Below are 25,871 nucleotides of genomic sequence, written 5' to 3'. Positions count from 1 at the left end.
TGCATCAGTCATCCCCTCGAGATCTCTGTCCCTGGCGGCTGACATTCCGACGGGCTCCGTATTCATTACCCTCACCTAGCAACCCCCACCCCCCTTCCCAACGCCTCGTCGCCCCGGCTTTTCGCTGCGAATGCCCTCTCTCTCCGACCGTTTTTGTCTTTTATAAACACTTCTCGCATGGGAGGGTTTTGCAACTTGAGCGGAAGTCGCACTTGCAACGAGACTTACGAGTTGGACGACCACGCTTTGCAAAAACCGCAAAAAAAACTAACGGCGCACAGTTGAGCAAGTCAATAGGAGAGCTCGGACAATATGTGGTCGCTTCAAAAGCTTACATCTTTGTTAATATGGAAAGTAGAATTTCAGGAGTCGTGCCTTCATTTTAGCTGAGCCGTTTTCTTAAGAAACACCCCTAAAATCTTATCGTGTGACAAAATATGCAACAGAATTTTCAGTTTTAGTCAAAAATTTCATGCCGATCTCTCCGAATGGCTTGTTTCACTGTGTGGCGTTACACTTAATATGAAGCTGCCGCGATAAGGAAAAACGCCATATCATACAATGGTAATCGAATCCCTCCCCCCCCCCATTTTTATTCATTTTCAGGAAAATTCTTATAATTTTTCCTTGAAATCCCCAAATACTTCTGATCAAATTACGAACATTATTTTTTGAACAGTAGGGGGAGCTATTCGCTTAATTTCATAAGACAAAGGCAGATAGGGGGCGTGCACCCCCCCCCCCGCCCTCCCTGTCGGCCCTCACAAAAAGAGAGAGAAGGCAAAAGGAACGGAGGAAGGATGCATGTATTTGGTGATCTTTCGACGAAATCGATTCGAACCGCATGTTAGATACTTTTAAATTTCGAACAATTTTCAGAGAAAGTCCCCCACCCCAAACCTTCTTCCGCCCCCGTTTCCCATAGATCGTTTTCGATACATCAAATAGGTGAGATTTTATCGATATCGATTGGTTCAACATGTAAACAGAGCCTCAAAAGTCAATCGAGTAATCTGAGGAAACGGGTTTTTCTGATAGATTTTTGATTCATATGAGTACTAAATGGCATCGCAAGGTGAAATAGTTAGGAATTTTCTCATTTTCAGCTTTTCCGACCGAAATCATGAAAATTCTGTTTGAGGTTATGTTCTGTTGTTTTGAACCAAATGATAAATCGAACCACTATCGAAAACGATCTGTTCGTAGTGTCTGGATCCACCAATGAAATAAAACTGCGCCACGGGGCAACGGGGGTGTGGGGAACGGGCGGCGGTGCGGCGGCGGTCTCCTTGGAGGCGAACGTGGCACGCATCGCGAGCGGGAGGGGCGAGCGCTCGAGTTATCATTTCCCGATCACAATGCGCGATGAAAAACCGATCGCGAGCGTCTTCGCGCCCGTCCGACTCATTATTCAGGGCGAGTCGAGCAGAAAATTACAGACGACATGAACAAAGCGCCCGGGCCAAATTCAATATTTTTATCGTCCGTCCAGACCCGCCGACCCCTCCCCGGCTTACGCTGTCCGACGGCGCTAAGATTACGCCGGGCAGTGGGCTCGTTATTGATATTCTTGGACAAAGCAATGGGACAGGAGGAAAACAAGGAGGAAAAACGGGAAACAAGGTTAAAATATAGCAGAAAAAACTCGAGGCGTTTCGACTTAAAATTGGGTCATTTTCGGTCGCAAAATAAACTGAAAATAAAAAAATATTGAAGAAAAAACCTAAGACCTGAGTGTTGGTGGTGGAGATCAGTGGCGTGGCGTGCTTTGCGATGTATAGATTGTTCTGCCATTTAAACCTATGGTAAAGAATCGATTATTAAGGTGTTCGCTGCGAATACCCTGATTATCGATCCTTTTCCATTGGTTTAAATGGAATATCAATCGATATATCGCAAAGCACGCAACGCCACTGGTCGAGATCCGTGAAAAAAAACCTGAGCTATAGACAAAGGGAAAATGAAGCAATCCTGTAGGTGGAACCGGGTGACTGCAATAGACAAAGAGGGTGAGTAACAGACTAACTAACGGCAACCCGCGAGAGACCAACTGTGGCCGTAGCAAAAGCGACCGACTTTTTGCAATCAAATTTCCTTCCAAATCCGACCGAATTAATAACAATGAAGTGCCTGCAGGCCTGCAGGCTGATTATTGAAGTTGACAGACGATGCTATGTACAAAGAGAAATGAGGGGTTCGGCGGACAAGTCGAATAATTGCAGTTTTTGGTATTTCGAGAAATACATGTACATGTACATTGCAGTTTTGAAATTGCATGGATCCTTATGGTGCAGAGAAAGTTCAAACCAACTGTCGGATGCTTAAAACTTGGAATTTGGGAACAAATTTTTCACAAAATATGAAGTAAGACTAGTTTTATTTACAATCACTAATATCTCATTTTTTCAAAAACCGCACTTGTGCGCCTTGTCCTCCACACCCTTCAAACAAAGATAGTGGAGCAATCTTAATGATGGAAGCGGGTGGCTCCAATTGAGGAAGAAGGTAAATAGTAGGCTAACTGCGACGATAACCTATGGGGAGATGAATCCATCATTTTTCCTCATTATCCATAACAAAAACCAGTTGAAACCAATAAAAACGTTCCATTCTCCCTTTCCTTGTCGCTTCATCAATCAATTTCAATAACCAACCAGCAGAGTTATAATATAGATTGATAAAACGTTCTATTAAATAAGAGATACGATAAACGGAATCGCTTGAATTGAACGGAGTCCGTCAAACCCCTTCAGTTGGCCGGCTAGGCAATCTCGCAGGCATAGGAGCACGAATAGTTATCTCCTGCACCCTGCAGCCTGCAGCAAGCAGCAGAACGAACTCGTGAGAAAAGTCGGACATGACGTAGAAACTTTGAAAACTCATATCTTCCTTGGAGTGAAACGTGGAAATTATTGTAAGGGGTCCCTTAAATTAATTTTTGTAAAATTAATCTTAATAGACACCCCTTAAAACTTAAAATGAGACAAATTGAACATTAAAATTTGCAGTTAGTCTTTCATGTCTGACCCCTTTAAAGGCACACTCCACTGTGCGGTGGGGCGGGGACGAAGGGTAGCCTTCGCCGCAGTTATACCGTGACGGAGTTGCAATGTCATAGCACGATTTCTGCGGAATTTCAATCAACCCTTCCCCAGCCCCCCTTCTCCGGCCCCCTGCCACCCCTCCATGCAGCGGACGGAGTGGAAATATTGGATTTGAAACGACCGGCGATGACCTGACCGCTCGCTCTCAGAGTCGAATGCTGTCGAGGAAAAGTTCACTTCGGAAAATGATTGAGTCGATGGCGTTTTAAGAGGACGGCAAAACCTTGGCGACCATGAGTCTGGTGCAATAGACAGCTGCACTGAAGATTATTCCCAGCGTTGTTTAGATACGGCGATAAAGGGACGATTTTTGAGATATAAATGGATCATTCTCCACAAATTGTCGCGCACTTTGAAACTGAAAATTGCAGCTCGATTATATTATGCCCCTTTTTCATAAAGTTTACAAAAAAAATTTTTTAGAATTTTTTGACTACCAAATCACGCTTCAGTTTGCGACGTTCCAGATTTCTTGTCTTATGCTGCTTTTTTGAAGGATGACCCCACGTATTTTTGTGGAAAAGAACTACATATTAAAAAGCGAAACCATGTATCTCCGCAGACTTCCAGTCGCACTCTATTTTTTATTCGGAAGACGAGTGGGTGAAAACTTCCTTGATTTTTCCTCTGCTCTGTTGACAGAATATTCTGTAAGAATTCCGAGCTGTAAAGTAAACTTGTTTCTCTTTGATAAAATTAAATAAGAGCAAAAAATTCGAAATACCGCAATGGAGATACGTGGTTTCGTACTTTAGCCATCGACATGGATGAAATAAATCAAACGGAATTATAAAGCCAGAAAATCATGTTTATACATTTTGTTTTGATTTAATACATATCGACGGTGTAAGTCTGCAATCACACAACTCAGTTTGTGATTTCGCAGACTTCCTGTCATACTTTATTTTTTGAACGGAAAACTACTCAACGGTAATTCTTTAGGACTGCCGTGATTTTTTCTCTCTGTGCGACGAAAATTCTTCAAAAACTTCAAGGAATGATGTCAATGTGTTCTCCTTTTAAAAAAATAACATACAGGCGGAGATTTTCAGACACCGCAAACGAGATATGTGATTGCGGACTTACGCCGTCGATATGCAAGAGTTCATTATACCATAAATACGTCGGACCCATCATCGGTGGTACGCAAAATTGTGTACTATTTCTCGACATTGTCCTTTTTTCTTCCTCTCAATGTTCATTTGAATTCCAAGCAAGTACGCATATAGATACCTATTCTTTAAAAAGATAAAAAATAAGTGGAAATTTTGAACCACCAAAATGAGAATCGTGCACGAAAAAAAACTGAATTGCTGATTTAACATTTAAATTGCTAAAAAAAGTGACTGCAATATTTCAACGTAGACTTCACAACACAAAAATGCTACTTTAACCACTATTGTAAGCTAATTTAACCATGGGGGTAGTTGAAGTAGCATTCTTGTGTTGTGAAATCTACGTTGGAATATTGCAGTCACTTTTTTTTAGTAAGTGAATGGTTAAATCAGCAATTTAATATTTCCGTGTGTTCCTGTACTTTCGCAACAGATATATGGATTGCATTTTGCAAAAAGGAACCACTAGCATTGCAATGATGCTAAGATTGTGCAACTTCATCCTTTGCAATAAAATTGCGGAAATTGTGAAAAACCATGAAATTTAGATGGTAATTTTTGTCTTAAATTTACAGTTTGTAGCGAGTAAATAGAAACTAATTAACGGATAATCGGGTTTTTTTCTAAGACAAAAGAAGTTTGCACAATCTTAGCAACAATTGCAATGCTAGTGGTTCCTTTTTGCAAAATGCAATCCACATTTTCTTCCATGAGCCATTTTCGAAGTGCCTCGACTTTAGGAGGATCCCGTGTACGCAAGACTTTACCTCCGCGGAGAATCTTTTCAGAGTTTTCCGTCACTGGCGCAGCGTCTGCGATATTGTTTCCCTTCCGCATTTTCTCGTGTTTATTACGATGCCGCTCGCGGAAACGGGGCCGTGGAGTGGGAGCGCTGCAGCTGGCGGCTCGTCACTCGACGCCTCGCTTCCTTCAAAGCGACACGCTCGGGATTAAGCCACGCTTCCACAGACAAAGCTTGACGCCAACTTGGATGCGCCAAGTCAACCGCTCACCACACGCACTTGCTCACGATTGGGGTAGAGTAGAGTAACTGTAAACGGAGAGTATTACCATCTCTGTGCTGCAGCACCATTTAACCTTGGGGGTGGTTAAAGTAGCATTCTTGTGTTGTGAAATCTACGTTGAAATATTGCAGTCACTTTTTTAAGCAATTGAGTGGTTAAATCAGCAATTTAATTTTTCCTCAGAGAGTATGCTCTCTGATTGGTACATCAGTTATAAACTAACATGAGGCTCCAAAGTTGGCCCAATGTAAACAAACCTGACCCAGAGGAATAGGTATTATCGGCTGAGAAATGAATGATACTCACACTCAAAGCTTAATTTGCGGCAAAAATATTCATCAAAGATCGATCCGAACTCATTTCAGAAGTTCGATATAAAAAAATTTCTTTCACACCCAAAATCACGTCTATAGTTTGTAGAACTTTTTTGCCATCTTGTTTGTTTGGGCCAAAATAGGAGCGGAGGGGCTGGGGTTAGTCTGTTTACATTGGTCCAGCTTTGGGGCTCCATGATGGCCGATCAATCAGAGAGCGGCACACTTTTTCTGTAGTAAAAGGTTTGGGATGGCAATACTCTCCCGTATGCAGGTACTCTAGGGCTTATACAGGTACTGTGGGGCTTTTTCTAGGTTTAAATCACATGGGGAGTTACTGTTGGGGTTTTTATTAACTAAGGGACTTAAACAAGGGTGTTGTTTGATGTCGCCAACCTTATTTAAAGTGTACCTTGAAGAGGTTTTAAAGGAATGGAAAAGATGCTGTTCAGGAATGGGCGTCCCGCTACGGGAAGATGGCACCCTTTATACTCTACTTTGCTGATGATCAGGTGGTAACAGGTCAGGTCGAAGAAGATGCGAATTATATGACGCGCAAGTATTATATGAAGAGCAAGTTAGTGGAAGTATATCGTAACTGGGGGATGGAAGTCAATTTGGTAAAGACGGAGAAGTTGGTTATCGGCGGTGATCAGCAAAGCATTGAACTGAGGATGACCGAGGAATTCCAGGACTGTGAAGAGTATAAATATCTAGGAGTTCGGTTGACTAAGGACGGAAATTTGGATCGGGCTAAAATCGGAATGTGCAAGGCAGGAAAGCTATCGCGATGCAACATGGGGTTCTCTGGGACCAGAGTATCTCTAAAGAGACTAAAAGAAAAATTTACAACGTCATCGTGAAGAGTATTGTAACTTACGGGAGTGAGGTCTGGCAACTGAAGAAAAGGACTGAAGACATGCTTAGGGCAACTGAGATGGACTTTTGGCAGAGGTCTGCTGGTATATCGAGAAGAGAGCGTATCCGCAATGAAAAGGTGCGCGAGATAATGGGTGTGGAGAAGGACATCGTGCACGATATCAGGTCCAAGCAGTTGGTCTGGTATGGACATGTGCGCGAAGGATGGCAGACGATCGGTTGCCCAAGTAGATTTTCGATTGGGTTCCTCCCGGAACTCCTGGAAAGCGACGGCGTGGACGTCCTGTGAAAGGCTGGCGACAACGGGTGGAAGAGGGGATCAGAAGGTGCCAATTGCCTGATGCTCTCTGAGAGGATAGGGGGAAATGGCGATTGGACCCGAGAGTATTTCGATGTTGCTCAGATTGTGCCATTTTTTTTACCTCGCATTGCATTTTTTTTAAAACTGATCATCTAAACAAGTTTATCTTACTCCCAATAAACTGTAATTGCAAGATGAAAATTACCCTGTATATTTGATTTTTTGCAGGATTTCAGTAATTTTATTGCACTGAATGCAAGCAGCACAATCTGAACGACATTGAATTGCTCTTGGTTCCTTTTTGCAAAATGCAATCCAATTTTAACCTTGGCCCGGTCATGCGTGCATTTTTAAGGCTCTCAGGGCCCAGCTTCCCATAAGATTGTTCCTCCTGATCTAAATACGGCGTTTTTCTTCGATACGGCAGTGCAACACGACCGAGTCCAAGACGGCAACCGGGGAACACGCGGCGGAGCGTGGGCGGGTTCGCAGATTTCAAAGTCGGCGTCTTTGAAAAAGAGACCGGCTTTTGTGAATCGAAGGAACGCGCGCGGGGGGGGGGGGGGGGGGGAGGGAAGGTCGCGATTGAGAGCGTGTCACTGTCTCGTTGTAATTCACCCGGCATGCGGCTCTAGCGCCAGGCCAAGGCGCGAGTGCGGGGGCGGAGGGGGCGGCGAGAGGCGGGGGGCGCGCCCCCCTCGCATCACTACGCAAACGCGCGGCAAAGACTGGAGCCGGAAGTTTTTGCATGGATTTCCGTGTCGCACGTCCCGCGCCACCTCGACAGACCCCCCCCCCCCCCCCCCCCCGGCCACCACCACGCTGTCGCTGCGCTAGGCCAGGCAAAAATTCCTACCTTTGGAGCGACGGATTTTCCGCGTGTGCGACGGTGTTCCAACGAGTCGATTGCATTGGAATGGAAACCGCCCGTAAACTAGAGAACTGGTACCAGAAAAGGCCGCGATAGACGATCGAATTTCGAACCAATTCCGAACGGAATAGACCATTTGCTAATTACTGATCAGCGTGCGACAGGCTTCTTTGATCAAATGAAATGCTACCGTTCATCACTTCTTACCCATTATATCGAAATTTTGAGGAGAAAACATGTATCAGAATGCTTAACAATAAAAAGACACTGAAATACAAAAAAAAAAAAAAATGGGTATACAAGGCTAGAGGAGACATAAAACAACCAGGACGTTTTGGGCCAATTACATGCCCATTCTCAACTATGGAACAGACGCTAAAAAAAAAGTAAAAATTAAAACGAGAAAATGAGCATGCATCTGACCGGGGTAGGAATCAGTGCAAACTGAAAAACAGAGCAAAGATGGACAGAGAGGCACTATCACCTCCTTGATAATAGGCCAACCTCTACTTAATTAGAATGCTTAACTCCGTGCTTTTTCCAGTGGTCCATTACAACTCGAAAAAAAAACTAATTCGTCTCGATAACTTGGCAACCTTCACTAATCCGCCCCATATTTTTGTTTTCCGCGCTCCTGGGGACAGTTCGTCTGGCGGCGTGGGTGCGGCGGGGGAATTCCTCCTCCGAAAAATAATTTATGGCTCGGGATCGGGGAGCAGTCGAGAGCAATCAAATCTGGCCAATTTAACCGCCGCTCCGCGCGACGTCCCCCCCCCCCCTCTACTCCGATCCCCCCTCCTTCGACCCCTCGCTGTGGGGGTATAAATTATGTCGGGCCTTTTAATTGCACTTGGCCCATTCATCCTGGTCTCGCTGGCGATTCCCGCGTCGTGCGAGTCCCGTGACAAAAATCCACGTTTCGTGAAAAATCTCTAGATCTAAAATACTGGTGCTAGGATCTACTCCAGCGATGAGTCACTTACTCGCGCCTTCAATTTCACGTAATACGCCCAATCATGCACTTAGGTACGTATGGTTGACTTGATAAAACACACAAGGGAAAAATGCAAAAATCTTACCGGGGGTTTGGTGAGGATGCAAATGGCGTCACTGAGGTGCTTCAGGTTGAGCGTAGCTACATCCTCTTCATCGTGGTCCAGGTGCACGGAGCTCTCCCTTTTGCCTACCCTCCCGGCGTCGGCACCGGCTTCGCCACTCGCTTGCGACGAGAGCGCTTTGAACGGACATGCCATCTCGGATCTCCTCGCCGCGATTAAAACCAACGCGTCGCACTCACATCCGCCTTACTTTTGCTCATCGGGTATAGTAATCACCGCCTAGTCACACTCCGTCGGTTCAAATGCTCTTGTTGGGATTCTAATATTATTTTATTTAGGAGCCAGAAAGCCTCACGATAAATTCTTTATCAGTTGAAGATCTAGTAAAAAATTGGTTCTTGCTTTCCCACGCTGAATCGATAGATAGTCACACTCTCGGATCTTCAATTTTTCTTTTTTGCCTCGATATTCAGACAAAAAATTAATGATAAAATGGTTCCTGCACGTATATGCTGAATCTGCTGGATTTTTTCTGAATTTCGTATCCAACGTTATTGAAAGCTTTGGTGGTAAGTAAACTTATCCCGACCAAAATTCAACAATAAACTGGTTCCGACGGTGCTGTATTGGCTATAATTTCCACGCTTGGATTTCAAAGTGATAATTTCGGTGGATCTCAAAGCCTCGGCACTTTGCACCCTTATTCGGGTTTAAAATGAACTATTTTAACACTAAATTTGCTGAAATAACACGCTCTGATTCTAACTTGTTTTTCCGGCGGGCATGAAAGACTCAGAGTCAAGAGCCCTTATTTGGACTGTGGTTCTGTATTCTTGGTCCTACCTCAAAACCACCTAGGACCACTTAGAACCAACCCACATTATTGCTTAAGTTTAAAGATTTAACACATGAGCTTCACATCAGCATTACGACAAATTGAAGGTGATTAGGCGCCACTTGTGGTCTCTTGTTTCCAGAACGAAAAGAGGAAAGAGAAAAGAGAACTTCGATTAGTAGGTACGTTGTTGTTGCAGTAAACGTCAACTGGTGATTAAATATAAAATTGAAAGCGGGTCAGAGAGTTTAGCTCGCGGGCGGCTCTGGATGAAAATTTTAAAAATTCATAATTTCATTAATCAAATAAGGCCGGGCGTTGAGCCGAATTTTCATTCTAATTTCTTTTAAGTAGCCACGATTGTGTTTCTTTCACCAACGAGAGAGAGAGAGTTCCACAGCTGATTGTATCACTCGCAAAGGCTCCTAATCCAGCATACCTGAAAATCGCAAAACAAAATAAACCGAAATTAGATTTATCATACATTAAAATGAGAGCTTTTAATTGGGTTAAAGTCATAGGAAGTTGAGGTCAATATTGAGATAGCTCATAGCCTTCGACTCTTAAATTTTGCGAGGATTTCCTCCAAATTAAATGCAAAAATAGATCCAGGACACTGCGATTTTGTCACAATGTATGTCGTCCTCAGATATCGGTGAAGGTCGTCATTCCAAACAGTGGAATGTAACGCATTTGAATCACTAAATACAAAAAGGGCACATGTCCAGAAAACCAAATTGTTCAGGAGACACAAAAAACTGTTTATTTCGTGGTAGATATTTTTTGGAAAGTCGTTATGTTTAAATAAACCGGCACGGGGCGAAGCGGAGCGCCAGATTTTTTAAACATAACGACTTTCCAAAAAATATCTGCCACGAAATAAACAGTTTTTTGTGTCTCCTGAACAATTTGGTTTTCTGGCCCTTTTTGTATTTAGTGATTCATTTGCAGTGTCGTGGAATATTTTTAAAATAGATGGGCTTTGGTGGGTGCTCGCTTTGGGTTTGAGAACCTCGTGACCAAACCAGCCGCCTTTGACGTGCTCTGGATCGGCGCTTCGAATTATTTATTTTTCGTGTCTCTTTCATCTGAGCGATCATCTTAATCGTGGTCGAGTTCAAACGTCGTTGCGATCAATGGTCGTTTCATTTAACTCTCCGCTTCTCCTTGAACTAGTTTCTTCCAATCTGTTTGGTACTTGGATGTATGGAATTGAAATGCAATTGCTCCTCGGTAAGTCGCCGCACAGAGAGTCGTTGAGGAGTCCGGTCTGCTCCTTAAAGAGGCTGGTTCAGATAAAGAACAGTTTCGATTGTGGCCTGGTTACACGATCAAATTCCCGTCAAATTCCGATCAAAATTATGACCAAGATGGCGGTCGATAGTTATCTAGATTGATGAGTAAAATTAATTAAAGAAGCGTGTTGATTGAAATAAGCATGAAATAAGCACAGTTGTGTGGAAATCAGATGAAGGATGAGCCCCACAGCTCCATCATCTACCATCAAATTTTTGCAGGCCGCAGGAATTGGATGGTAGATGGTGCGCACTAGTCACCATTTGATCGGAAATTGATGGAAATTTTAGCGTGTAACCAGCACATAAGACTGCACTATGCGATGAGATACTACCACTTCCAGCTCATCCATACGCTCACCCATCTATACCGACGGTATAAGTCGGCAATCACATAACTCGATTTGCAACGTCGCAGGCTTCCTGTCATACTTTATCTTTTAAACGGAAAACTACTCGACGGCAATTCTTTAAAACTGCCGTGAATTTTCCTCTCTGTGCGGAGAAAATTCTGCAAACAACTTCAAGAAATGATCTCAATTTGTTCTCCTTTAAACAAAATTACATATAAGCGAAGATTTTTAGACACCGCAAACGAGATATGTGAGTGCGGACACACGCCGCCGATATACGTTTCACGCAGACCAGCGACCGCACTGTGATCGGTACAATACGTGAAGTATTCATGCAGTCTTGTAGGCGCTAACATGCTCTGAGCGCCGACCGGCGACCGCACTGTGCTGAGCGCAATGCGTGAGGTATTCATGCAGTCTTGTAGGCGCTAATATGCTATGCGCGCTGACCGGCGACCGCACTGTGTTACCGAACCTAACCTAACATATAGTGGCGCATACGTTGTTCGGATAATGAGCTGGGAATGGTAGTTTCTTCCCGCAAAATGTAGTGTGCAATGGCGTGCTTTGCGATATATCGATTGTTACGCCATTTAAACCTATGGTGAAGAATCGATTATTAAGGTGTCCGCTGCGAACACCCTGTTTATCGATCCTTCTCCATAGGTTTAAATGGCTTAACAATCGATATATCGCAATTCACGCCACGCCACTGGTAGTTTGCTTGATCTGTAACAAACGGGGTTCGGAGCGAGTCAATGGGAGAGGTCTCACATGATGTGAAAACTTTAAAAACTCATATACTGGTCAAAACGAAACAGAGAAGTATAAAAGTCATTTCTTTTGCTTCCTTGCAAAATTTCCTCGCAAAGTCAACCCTTCTATAAAATAAGAAAAAATAAGTATCAAAATTTGCGGCAAAATGTAGAAATGTCAAATACAAATGCCTCATTCCACTGTGCGGCGATGGCACTACCCTTTCCACCTCTCCCATACCTATAAAATGTTTGACGTTGGTCAAAAATTGATTCCGTGCGTTTGATTGATTAAAATAAGCACTGATTTACAGAAAGGTTGCATCAATGCGGATCATATGTGCATTCTTATAAAATGAAAGCGCGTTTTAAATGGAGTGCAAAGCCAATATGCCAAAGTAAATGCTATAAATGCATGTAATGGCAAGTTTGACGTCACTGGTTATCATGCTTTGCGTCAGTAAAATCGCAAACCTCATCACAGCGTGTGCGATAAAATGTTCCTCTCTATGTACCAAATGATACAAAGTGTATGATTTTCTCCCATGAACATTCAGTCGGTAAAAAAACAGGTCCATAAAGTTTTACACACACGAGATTATCTGGATATATATGGAATGGATATGAAGCTGCACTGGTGATGATTATCGCAAATTGGCAAGAATAAATTTCATTTCAATTTAGGTAAGTTCAATAGAAATAATCAATTTGGGTTAGACAAACCAATTTAGGTGCTTCAAAAAATATATTTACGACTCGAGTTTTCAAATAGAGGCTGATAACAATATAAAAAGGAATAAACAAAGTGAAACGATTCGATTGGCAGTGTTGCAACGATTTGGCGGTATTCTAATTTCTTGATTTTGGTCAGGTTAATTATTAAAACGTAGCCGTATCGCCTAAAATGTGATCAGAGTTTTCCTAACATTTGTAGTGAAATAAAAATTAAATTAATAAATTGATAAAGAAGAGCACAACAAAGTTTCTACCAAGTGAATGAGAATAGTATACAGACCGAACAAGGGGTATTCTGTTCATCAAGGTTCAACCGAGATCGTAGCGCCTGGGTCCGACTAAACGTCCTCAGCGGATACCCGTGTTGCATATCCAAAGAAATGAAGGCGCTTTGACCTTTTCGCGTTCCTAACGATCCATCTTACGGATTTTCAATTTATCATCGTGTGTGACCGGGTGATTTGCTGCGTCCAAATCGCAAATTCAGAGCAAAGTAATCAGTGAACAGGATAAAATGTTCGCTAGTGTATTGCATCATCAAAAATCTTTGGACAACTCTCCTACATCTCCAGTTCGAATCTACGCTCTTTTGGGGGAACTCAATCAATTCGTCACGTGTTTTTCGCGGTTAGGTTAGCCATCCAATTCGGAGTGGGAGTGATATTCGCGCTGAGCTTATTTTTGCGCCGGTCATTCGCTCTCAGTAAGACAGATTTTTAACAGTGTTTCGATAGGTCAATTTTGAGTTTTTGTGCTCTATGACACCTTATCCTGTGGAGGGTGACACAAAGTTAGAATATTTTTTTTCCTCGAGATCTTACTGTTAGTGACCTAATGTCCTTTGACTTGTTCCATTCGACAACACTGTATCTCCTCATTGTTTATCAGTATGCGCAGCGGTGCGCTGGAGCTCATAATCGCGGGAACGACTCGCAGTTATCGGTTATTTCGAGTGACAACGATTCCAAAACCCGGGAGAGAGGGGTCTAAAGGGTTGGCGGGGGCATTAAAAGTCGCAGCCAACTTATGGTGCATTTTTATTCGCCAAGTATCCAGCACTCGCTCTAACTCAAGTTCCAAGTTCGAGAGGAAATTGAGTCGTTGTTTACTCTTTGTACCGTTTCGCTGCTTTACCGCCGGCACACAGTGGATCGAGTGAATTAGAGAGGTCGAACATGAAATTTGTAACTAAAACTAAAAATTTTGATGTCTCATTCGTCACGTTTTAGATTGCAAGGGGTACTCTCGCAGCAAATTTCACGAGGGAACCGATGGAACCACTTTTGAAATCTCAAAGTTTTGATCTAACGCAGTTATAAGCTTTTGAAATTTCCAAATTTTGTCCGACCTCTCTCACTGACTCGATCCACTGAGCGGTAAACAGAATCCGAGGGTCACTGCTTTCCGGATCGCCCGTTCACTTATCCACTTATTGTTTTGGACTCATAACAATTTCTTTATCTTCGAGATGGTCATTTTTCTTCCGACTTGTGGATATTAAAATGGAAATAAGCAGTAGTTTTTTGTCCGAAAATCAAAGAAAAGGTAGTTTTTTTGTCTGAAAATCTAACATAAACGATTGGATATACAAAAAAAAAAAAAAGATAGCGTAATGCGATAGCGATATGTAATGGCTCGATGTAGAATTTGTGCGAGATTTTTTTATTGCTGCATTTGAGAGTTCTTAATGAGTTGCGTTCGCAGTATTTTTCATAATTTTATTTGCTATGGGAAACTTTAGAAAAACAGGTTTGAAAGTGAGAAAATCTGCCACCTTGTGACGTCATTAGATGGCATTTTCCATTTCGACACATGCATTTTAGCAGTTTAGGTCATTTAGTCATATTTCCTCTAATAATTGTTCATTGTAGAAACCAAGGATTTCCTCATGCTCAGTTCACTCGGTAGTTTCCTCTAAAATATGAAATTCCCAGAATTTCCGACACCTGCAAATTCTAATTTTTTTCATATGAGCTTAAGGCGGAAGTCCTGTGCAACGTTAGGAAAATAATGTTTTTATTTCAGTGTGGACGGTCACCAATCTTTGAGAGGGAGAAAGAAGGATTTTTTTACGATCCGCCGAATTCAGTAAAATATCCAGGAGGATTTTTTCGGTAGTCCGCCCACACAATAATAAAGTTCGTGAAAATTTTGAAATATGAGACTCGAATCGTTCATTTCAAGGAAGAATCAAGTCTGAAAATCGCGAAATGATTCAGGTGGCACAAATATGTGCGTCATGCTTTACGAGAAAGTCGTCTTCCGTTATAGACGCGTTTACCCACCCCCATCCTCTTAAAAAAAAGAAAAAGACGATACTTTCAAACCCCCTTTTCAAGGAGACAATTCAATCTATGCGTATATGAAAATAATCGATTTTATTTTCGAGGAATGCTCGGAACATTAAGTGTTTTTTAGTCTAATCGAGAAGACTTCCTGTTTGGCAATTTATTTTTTCCCCTGCTATTTTTTTTAACGTACTAAATTTAAATAAGGATACATTTTACTTCATAGAAAAAATCCCATAAGAATCCGTTAGATAAAACGCACTAAATTTCAAAAGTAGCTCCAATGAAAACAATATCTTTAGCCGAGCCTGCCAGATTCAGCTGTGGAGTTATTTTCGAGATTAAAAGATAGAGGCTTACCAGGGTTAAAATCGTGCTTATCTTCTGTCCCTAAGATTAAATTATGTCATTCACAACCGTTACAATTTCACAACGGAGCTAAAAATTTACCTCTGGGAGCCTATGTTTTGAATGCCCTAAACTAACAGCGCTCACGCCTTTCACGGCAGTTCACGACAAAAGCATCCCAACTTCTGTACTGCCGTGCTAGGGAAAAACGCCGCGCGAACCTTCAGGCGTTGCCAAATTTCCTTTGATAAAACAAAAATTTCCTGGTAAAGTTCTGAATATTTTCCTTCCAATTTTTCAGATAATTTTGTTCGCAATTTCGCCTAAAGTTCCTAAAAATTTCGGGGGAAAATATACATATCTTTACTCAAAAATAAACACGTTATCGAAGGAAATTTGGCAACTCTCGAATGCTCATACGGCGTTTTTCCTCAGCACGGCAGTATAAGACTGGCGAAAGGGATTAACATCGCATCGTATGATAACGACGCTTTTCCTTGATTGCTCTTTGCTCCTTTTGCTCTGATAACAATTCACCCTTCTGACGTCACGGGCAACCGCTTGTTCCGATTCACCGCTTATACCCTTCCGAGGCAACATTGATACCCTCCTTTCCAGAGGATAAAAGCAGGGATGAAGCTCTTGAAATTAATAAACAATCTTGCTCCTCAAGCTCGCCTATGTTTATCACGTCTCATCCCCTCTCACCCTCTCCTTCCGTCCTCTCCTTCCAATCACCGCGATATCGATTTACCACACTTCCGGCTTACGAATTTAGACCGGTGCTCAAAATGGCAGTGTTTAGGGAGAAGGAACCAACTCTAGGGCTCTGCTCCTATCTGTCCTTAAAAAAGGTAGGCAAAAGTGCAATCTCGATGTTTTCTTGAAAAGAACAAAATATGAAACTTTCAAAAGTGTTTCTACCCAGTTTTATCAAAGTCCCATCATTTTTATGAAACAAAACTCATTTAAAATTCCTGTGGTAATCTACTCCCTGATAAGAAAAACTCGAAACTTACTCCCTCTCATTTTTTTCCTTTCTTTCAGAGAATGCGGTTCGTGCACTGCATGCCACACTGCATTACACGGGGCGCGAAAAGCGCGTCACTCATTTCAAACGGGATCCAATTGGTGGACGGAGGCCTATCTTCAAACGGGAGCCAATTAGACCAATAGGGTGAAGGGACAAAAGACAATTCGGAAACCTCCCAAACACGATGTGGCAATATAAGAAGCGCCTTGATGCAACTATTCGTGTTTTGCGGATGTCCGGGTTGCAGACCCAAAACGTTGAAGGCGTTTTGGCTTCCTCTGCACGCGATGCACCGTGGAACGAGAACCAGAAGGAGCTGGACATAAAATATTCGATTAAAACTGCTTATTTTTATGCTCATCAGACAATATGTCAGACAATATATTTTGAGGGACGCTTCTTTATGAAAAGTCTACGAAAAAACCAATGTTAACAAGACATCAATGAACGAAAATGTAAGCTTTAAAAGAATCCAAAGGAGGACAAATCAGATGACGGATCGATGATAGACACGCCTTAATGTGTGTATGCGTTATATTACTGTTCGTGTTCTACGCTGCCGTGCTAAGGAAAAACGTCGTATTAACCTTCAAGCGTTGCCAAATTTCCTACGACAAATCGCTAATTTATAGAAAAACTTCTGAATATGTTTTGGTCAATTTCTCAGTAGTTTTCTTTGTAATTTGATCAAAATTGCCTGAAAATTTCAAAAAAAATATATGAATATTTTTCCTCAAAAATAAACATTTTATCGAAGAAAATTTGGCAACTCTCGAATATTCATACCACGTTCTTCCTTAACACGCAGTACGGATGTCCGTGTTGTTGATACAAAATATTGAAGGCGTTTCGGCCTCTTTCACCCGGGAACCCCCGATGTCGTCCTCATGGTCCACGGCCGGCAACAATAGTATCACCGTGGGTTGACACGAAATCCGTCGTAAAAATCGGGAAGGTAGAGCCCGTATTTTTCCCGGGGCGAAGACAATGGCCCGGGCGCCTCCCCGTTGCGGGCGCCCGGCGGCGGCCATTAATATCCGCGCAAATGATTGACCAGCGAGAGGGAACTCGCGCGTTCATAATTGATAAAAATGATATCTTCATTTGTTGAGCGGAACGGGGTTAAACGCGGGTGGCTCCCGCCGCGTCCCCCGTCGATTCGAGAGGGCGTTATCATCCCCCCCTCCTCCCGCCCTCCCCTCTGTCCCCCTCAGTCCTTTCTCCGGGGCTAATATCTTTTCATCGTTTAGAAAATCATATTTCCGCGCGCGCGGTCTTTTCCCGGAGGCTGGGAAAGACGCGTGCATTGTGCAGTGCCCGCTCCGCCGCCGCCTAAACGCTCCGTAATCCCGCTTGTTGAGCGCTTTTGGCTCCGTGCCCGACTCGAAAATAGATATTCTGCCCCCCCCCCTCCCCTTCGCTTATACTCGCTGAAAGGAGGGGGAGGGGCTAGCGAGTGTGGTAGGATATGTGGAGGCACATTTTCCGATCGTATGGGATTTCTTGACCCGAATATTGTGAGCAAGTCCAGTCACTTAGCCTAATTTTGTACTAATCGAGGTGACTTCTCACTACACGGTGTCTACAAGTCCGGAATTCCCGGAAAGTACGGAAATAGTACTGATTTTTTTAGTATGGGTGGTCCAGAGATACTTGAAAAAGTCCGGAATTTTTTCATTTTTGTTGTCATTTTTGTCGCAATTTGAGCGGGAAATTTAAATTTTTGAACTTTGCCGAATTTCGTCTATTGGAGGAACTGAAAAAGTACTGGATTTTTCTGTCGATGAAATACTGAATTTTCCGGGAATGTACTGAAAAAGTAATGTAAAAGTACTGATTTTTGGCCAGTCTGTTTTAGCAGACTTCCTGCACTACTTTCAAATAGGGTTCTCGTTTCCGAGTAGACATATTTCTGAAGGCTGATTGTTGAAATTCATAGACATATTGATAGACAAAGAAGACATTAAGAGTATGGAGCGGTCCTATTGGTTGAAATGGGTGGTTCTTACAGACAAAGGGAGCAAATGATGGACTAACTAAGGGGTCTCTCTCAGGTTGCCGTTAGTTAGTCTATTAAATACCTCCTTTGTCCATTGTAACCACTCGCTTCCACCAATAGGATCCCATCATATCCTTTTTGTCTTTGCTGCCTATAGCTTTTTCTACCAATTTCAACGTCTCACGCAAACAGTAAACTAGCACTCGCAAATTACAGATTGAAACATACACTACGCATTTTTGTAAATCTTGCTTTAGACATACAATTTTAATAAAAAGCACTGAAAGTATTTTGATATTGGAGGAGGCGATGGAACGGATATTATAAATAACCTTTTTTTCCTTTCTTAGATTCACCTCACAGACCGACTCTCCTTTTTACCCAGCCGCCGTTTGCAACAGGCCCATTAAGGCTTTGACCCGGAGCCTTTCATCAGCCGAGATTTAAATTAAAGAACGCTCAACTAACGACAAAGGACACTGTAGCGCTCAACTTGTTGTATGCAAGTTGAAAACGCTAAGTCCCTTCTCCACTGCTAGCGATGATGACCCGCGGCTTCACAAAGAGCGCAAGATGAACCGGGGACAAGAAATCAATTCTAATCTCGAGCAGACGACAGTTATCGACTTTGTGCGCTTCTTATAGCCCCCCACCCCCAACCCCTTCAACCCCCTCCATCTCCCCGTCGCCCCCTCGCCGCGCCCCCGTGCGGCACAGTCGAGGAGTATGAATATTTTGATGTGCGGATTAGAACCGCACCCAGGCTCTGTCCCGTCCGACGAAACCGCGCATCTGCGTTTCGACGACCTATGCAAATCCGCCGTTTTGCGGTCGGAGCAAATGCGTTGCCAATCAATAAGGGATATTTATTGATTCTGTCCGTCGGTGGCGGCCTTTTCATGTGGGTTTATTTTCCGTTGGCCGGGCGGAGCGCGCGACGCCTGGATCGGGGGAGCTTTTCTCGCCGTCCCCCCGGCCCCTGGTCCCTGATGTTCCCCGCCCCGATTTTTAATTTCCCTGATCCCCGTCGTCCCGCCAAGTGACAGTGATGGAAAGGGAACGACCTGGTCGCGGGCTCCGGATCAGCCTCCGCGCGCTGTTGCCGAATTTTTTGGATGCAACTCAGCAACAAGCGCTGAGCTCCGACACGCGCACCGATGAAAACGAGTTTGCGTTGGAGACGCAAGGCTGGTAGGTCTAAACTACTGGGGCTATACAACAAAAACGACCGAATTTTCACGATCAAATCACCCCCCAAATCCGACCGAACGCTGGGAAAAAAAACACATTGAATCTAGAGTCTAGACTCCTGAAAACATTGACACGAAAAAATACTCTTGATTCAATCAGATTTTTGCTAAGATCAAAAGGAAATCCGCTCAAATTAAGAGGCTTGGTTCTTGATTTAAGCAAAAATCCGATTAAATCAAGAGTATTTTTTCGTGTCAATGTTTTCAAGAGTCTGGACTCTAGATCCAATGTGGTTTTTTTTTTTTTTTTTTTTTTTTTTTTTTTTTTTTTTTTTTTTTTTTTTTTTCCAGTGAACTAATTTAAATGAGCTACCTGTGGGCTGATTATTGCGGTTTATAGACAAAGCTTGGGACAAAGGGGAAAAAGAGAGCGGAGCTATCTCGAAAGCAAAAGTGGGTGGTTGCAATGGACAAAGGAGGAAAGTAACCAACTAGCGATAACTTGCGAGGGAACCTATGGCTAATCTATTATTTCCCCCTTAACCTGTAAAAACCACCCGTTTCAACCAATGAGTTCACTCCATTTTCCCTTTGTCTACTTTGTCCATATCTATGTCTATCAATTCTAATAATCAGCCCGCAAATTTATGGTCTAATATCAGTAAAATGTTCTTTTGGAACTAAGCGATGCAGCAAACGGATTCGCTAGAATTGAAGGAAGTTCGTCAAACCCCTTCAATTGACCGGATAGGCAATCTCGCAAGCATTGGATCACGATTAGTTATCTCTTGCAGCCTGCTCGTTAACATTTCGTGTTAGTTCACCGGACAGGGCAAGAATAGATTGGGTTTGTGAACAGTCTTTTTTAACGTGCCTGCTCGGATGGAACTGATGCACATCTTGTGGTGCCGATAGCTTGCCATTAATTCTACCGGTCATAAGCGATGAAAAGAGAGCAACTGACTAAGCTGGCCAATTACATAGCTCAACTTCAAATGATAGCTGATTCGAATTTTTTTTTATATATCTTGGCAATTTCTTAAAATTCAAGGTTATTAAATAACTTGAAAATTTAATGGAGAAGAAATTCGTAAATACTCGCTAATTGTTTAAGGAGTCGCGAATGATAATACTTCTTCTACGTGAAGAAAATTGGTGATAAAAAAAAGACAAAGGTTACGTACGGTAAAACGGTAAATATTCTTACTTGCGTAGGTTCCGACTGATAAAAAGACTATATTTTGAAATTCGGAACTAAACTTTCTGGCCCATACATAAACGCAACTTTCTACATATTATGGAAACTAATGGTACACGTATTGTATCTACAATGAGCTAGAAATTGCAGTTCCTAATTGCAAAAAATGGTCTAAAGAGTAAGCTCAAAAACTAAGAGCAGTATCGCAATCCGGACTAATCCTCAACCTCGCAACACTGTAACGTACGTTCTCAACGAAATGTCACCTCTCTGATCGATCAATAACAGCTTTTTACGATTTTACCCCTTGAAAAGGGTAATTACCTGGATCGGCATTTGATCCATCTCATGACTCCAGCATCGGTGAAATATTTCTCGTGCCCACGGTTCGAGGGGAATTGGAATTACTACTTCAATGGAAATTACTACTTCAATGGTTGAGATTCCGATGACTCATTACGCGAATTCCGAGTGTTGGCGATAAAAAATGATCCTCGCTAAACCGCCATCATTCTCCCGACAGGAGCAACAATACGGTTTCATCCAACACCCACTCAACAGTTTTTTTATTTTATACGACTTTAAAAGCTTTATCATGCATATTGTTACTCTCGGACCTTTTAAAAATGGGATCGTATCGACAAGCTTTCATTAAAGGGTGTAACGACTAATTTTGGCTTTTAAATATCACTCATAAACGGTGCTACCGACGCACAGTGGATCGAGTCAATAGGAGAGGTCGGACAAAATTCGGAAACTTTAAACGCTTATAACTGCGTTTATACAAAACTTTGAGGTTCTAACTTCTAAAAGGGGTTCCATTGGTTTCCTCGTGTAATTTTCTTCGGCATGCACCCCTTGAAATTTAAAATGTGACGAAATAAACATCAAAATTGGCAGTTTTAGTCAAAAATTTCATGTCCGACTCCTCAGATTGACTCGACCGACCCACAGACCGACGAGAACTGACAATTTACTCTTGTAGAGTTAATGACAACTTATAAAACTTAAATCAAGGACTTTTGGGTACGTTCCAAGGATATACCTCCCATAAAATCAAGGACAGTTCCCAGTACTGTCTAAGATGCGCGAAAAATTTTAAATGCCTTAAATTACATTAAAACGTACCAGAATTATCATATGCAGCAGCAGAGTTTACATTTTCAATGAAAGTAATGAACGCAATTTTATCTTGCGAGTGGAGTGCAAAATTGTCAATTGCTTTGACGGTTTTTCCGGGTAATTTTAAACTTTAAATGCGTCTCGTGATAATTCGGACTACATTTCGCAATTTGAAACCCCTATTTCTGTATCATTTACGGAAGCACCAAGTAGCAAAAAGAAATACCAATATACAGCTGCTGTTCCTATAATGAACCAGAAACTATGACTCCTTACTGCTAAACAGATATAATCCATTTTTGGGATCATCGGATTAATTTCAATTTTCATGCGCCTAGGAAAGGAATTTCTGTGTACTTGCACGAAATTTGGTAGTGACACCTACCATCCGAGGTATAATTAAAAACTTCGAAATGGATAGTTGGAGTCCATTTTAAAATTGGAAACTACTACTCCTGCTTCATCCATACAAGCATTTAACTGCATAGGGAAGCTTATAACACATACACGCAAAAAAAAGCGCACGGCGTCACTCCTCACTCCTCCTTGTCATTCTCCAGATGATCTGCTCGGCAATGTTACACGTCTAGGTTACCAAATCACTCGTTAAGGTAACCATGCTACGCGCATAGGTGTATCCTGTGCATGTAGCAATTGTAGTATAGTTACCTGAACGAGTGACTCGGTAACCTAGACGTATGTAACATTGCCGAGCAGATCATCTGAAAAATGATAACCGCGTGAAGAGTAACGCCGTGCGCTTTTTTTTGCGTGTACGATGTTTCTAGGATGGGCCAGAAAATATATTTCATAATTGCAAATAGCAGCCCAATGGCATGCATCATGGGGTATAAGACAATCTTGCAAGTATCTCGTGATGTCTCGAGACAGAAAAAATACAATTACGATGATTCTGCTCGAAGCCACCGAAATACCCCCCCCCCCCCCCCCCCCAGCACCGTTGACCCAAAATTTTTGACATCACGAATGTGAAAAAACGCAAGTGCAATGCATAATAAGTACTGCATCTGTTGTTTTCACATAGAATGCTGCGTAACGCAACTGATCGAATCCGTGACCGGATAAAAAACGCGACTTCATCCCTCCCGACGGGAAAGACGCGAGCCATCCCCGGCGCGTTGATTTAGAGCTCCCGAGTGCCAGTGTGTCGAGGGGGCTCAGAAAACGAAGGGGGGCGGGGGGCTTCGGATTTCGAGGATCGCTATCGGAATCCCAAAGCGAACGAGAACTGCTCGGCGAAAACCGCATAACTCCACCGAGAATCCGCGAGAAAATCGGGGGGTTTTAACTTAAAAGGCGCAGCCTCCTCCCCGGGCGGGTGTAAAATGTGTTTTCGAGCATGGGTATTATTTTGTCATCACCGACGGGAACACCTCCCCCCCCACCCTTACCCCCGCTGCCCGGAACCTTGATCGTGAACACTATTAACGAAACACGGTGTCGCGCCCTCTCTGATTGATTGTAATTGTTGACGTGTCGGCGAACAGTTCGCGCCGGAGGGGAGGGGGGTGGTTTTACACACGTTTTCAAATCCGTGTACGCACGGCCAGGTTTGCCATGTTCGAAAGCGTGGGAAGAGGCTAGACGAATCTGTTAAGGAACGACATTGACAATTAGCGGACGACGTCAGGTACTTGAATGCTAAAGTTCTGTGAGATCTCGCGAAGAAATGCATGATGTTCCATTGGTATACAAAAAAATGAGCTGCCCAGGACGGTGAGACGTTTTTTTTTTTTTTTTTTTTTTTTTTTTTTTTTTTCTTGTTTTGTTATTGTTAAAATCTAATTTATCGCGAAAATTTATAAAAAAAATATACGTACATTAGCCCGATGGCAGGAATATTATGTACTTTGGTCCTAATTATATACCTAATATATCCATGACAAAAAATAAAAATATCAAGGAAACTCGATCCCTGTTAATTCGGTCCAAATTACGGTAATAATAATTTTGCGTACTGCAGGTGCGTGACTTGATCGTATCTCATATTTCTTTGCTATGGGAAAACTTCGTATGAGCCTCCAGAAGTTGCCAAATTTCCTTCGATGGAACAATGATTTTTGGAGAAGCATTTGGATATTCTTCTCCTGATTTTTCAGAGAATTTGATTCACTACTTAACATTAAGTATCTAAAACTTCTAAGAAAAATGAATCGTTGATTTTCAAAATTGAGCGTTTTATTGGAAGAAATATGACAACATCTGGATATTCAAACGGCGTTTTTTCTTGGCACGGGAGAATAATCAACTTGAGAAAAATCCGCCGTGCTGCTCCTATACTTGGGAACCAATAATTATCGTTACGAACAAGTTAATGCATGAAAGTAATCATTATCATGTAGTAGCATCACCACTGAGTAGAATGGCATCAACTTTGTGAGGATTCGATGAAAATCTATATGTATATGTATCTGAAAAAACTAACAAAACGAACGTCGCTCATTGACTTAATGTGTAAGAGAGGGTTATTAACACGCCATCTCTCTCCACACATCGAGTCAATGAGCAACGTCCATCTTGGTAGTTTCCGATACGAATTTTCGACAAATCTTCACAAATTTGATGTCATTTTACATCAGCATCAATGCTGATATACGTTATGGACCAGTTGCTTGCATCATCTTGTACAATACTATAATTTGATAACACTTTGCAAAAAGGAACCAAGAGTCGCTAAGATTGAGCAACTTTCTTTACCCTGCAAATATAGACTGATCATCTATACAAATTTTGTCTTTACTCTCAAGAAACTATGAATTCAAGACAAAAATTATTTTTTCATTATTTTAGTAATTTAATTGCAAAGAATGTATGTCGCACAATCCCAGCAACATTGGAATGCTCTTGCTTCCTTCTTGCAAAATGCGATCCAATTACAGTTACTACAAGACACGAACCGTGAGGTAAGGCAACATGGTGGCGTCGCACAGTAGATCGAGTCAATGGGAGGGGTCGGACAAAATTTGGAAACTTTAAACGCTTATAACTCCATTCATACAAAACTTCTAGGTTCTAATGGTGGTTCCATTCGTTCCCTCGTGAAATTTCCATTTAGTAGCACTCCTTAAACTTAAAAATGTGATGAAATAAGCATCAAAATTCGCAATTTTTGTCAAAAATTTCATGTCCTACCTCTCTAATTGACTCAATCCACTGTGCGTCGTCCCTAGATCTTGTCCCTAGATTGCATCGAATCATCTTAAAAAAAATCCGACGTGGAAAGCGCAAGTTGATAATGAAAAACCGTAGGGGACACATCCGGAACAGGTGGCAACAGGGAGGTGTCGATGTGAACGAAAATAATTTCTCCCACGTGGGTTCGAACTGATTCGATCGCTCATTGTCGTCGTTTAGGGAACAACGTAAACACCCACCAATCCCCCGTGCTGGCCCCGGTCCTTTCCTTCAACCCCCGCTTAAACAGATCAATGTTGACACCAAGGCCAACACGATTAAACAAGCAACAATAGCCCAATTCAACTCCTGAAACGTTGGCGATGTCGCGCCGAGCAGAATAGTGCGCTTGACCCCCGGAAACCTCGATTTACCGAGTTGTAAGTTCAATGATCGCGCAATGAGCTCGCGCAAATAATACTCCAGCAAAATTAACCATTTACTAACTGGACTTTCTTAAGAGAGAGGAAAAATTTGACTTGGCAATTATTTCAAAACCAATGTTATTGCTTCACTCATTTATGACAAGCTGTTGGACATTATTTATTGAAAGGTTCGGGAATGTCATTTATAATATAACGATGATTTACCAAAAAAAAAAAAAAAAAAAAAAAAAAAAAAAAAAAAAAACCGGATAGAACTGGCACTGGAACTGCGAAATTCGCATCAAGTTATACCCGAAAAAAGGAGGTTTGACATTTTGTCATCAATAATACTCAATTTTAAGAACGAATTTTAATCACTATTTCCATGTTCCATTGTTTTCTTGATTTTTCATTTTTAACAGGAGAAGATTATGATTATATTTTTCAACTCATTTTTTTTCTTTTTAAATGCAACTTGGTGCGATTCTATTAA

General features: G+C 42.2%; 1 protein-coding gene across 1 annotated transcript in view; it reads right to left on the bottom strand.

Annotated features, from left to right (window-relative positions):
• The window catches only part of Gycalpha99B (guanylate cyclase 1 soluble subunit alpha 2), a 308,541-nt gene that overhangs the window by 256,504 nt on the left and 26,166 nt on the right, over window positions 1-25,871 (bottom strand). The window contains exon 2 of the mRNA XM_019040394.2: window positions 8,689-9,941. Within this exon, the coding sequence (XP_018895939.2) occupies window positions 8,689-8,862 (174 nt within the window). The 5' untranslated portion in view covers window positions 8,863-9,941. The remainder of the gene's footprint in view (window positions 1-8,688; window positions 9,942-25,871) is intronic.

Source organism: Bemisia tabaci, chromosome 3, assembly GCF_918797505.1.
Source record: "Bemisia tabaci chromosome 3, PGI_BMITA_v3".
NCBI lineage: Eukaryota > Metazoa > Arthropoda > Insecta > Hemiptera > Aleyrodidae > Bemisia > Bemisia tabaci.
Note: the sequence above shows the minus strand (reverse complement) of the source record. Positions and strands in the feature narration are given on the sequence as shown.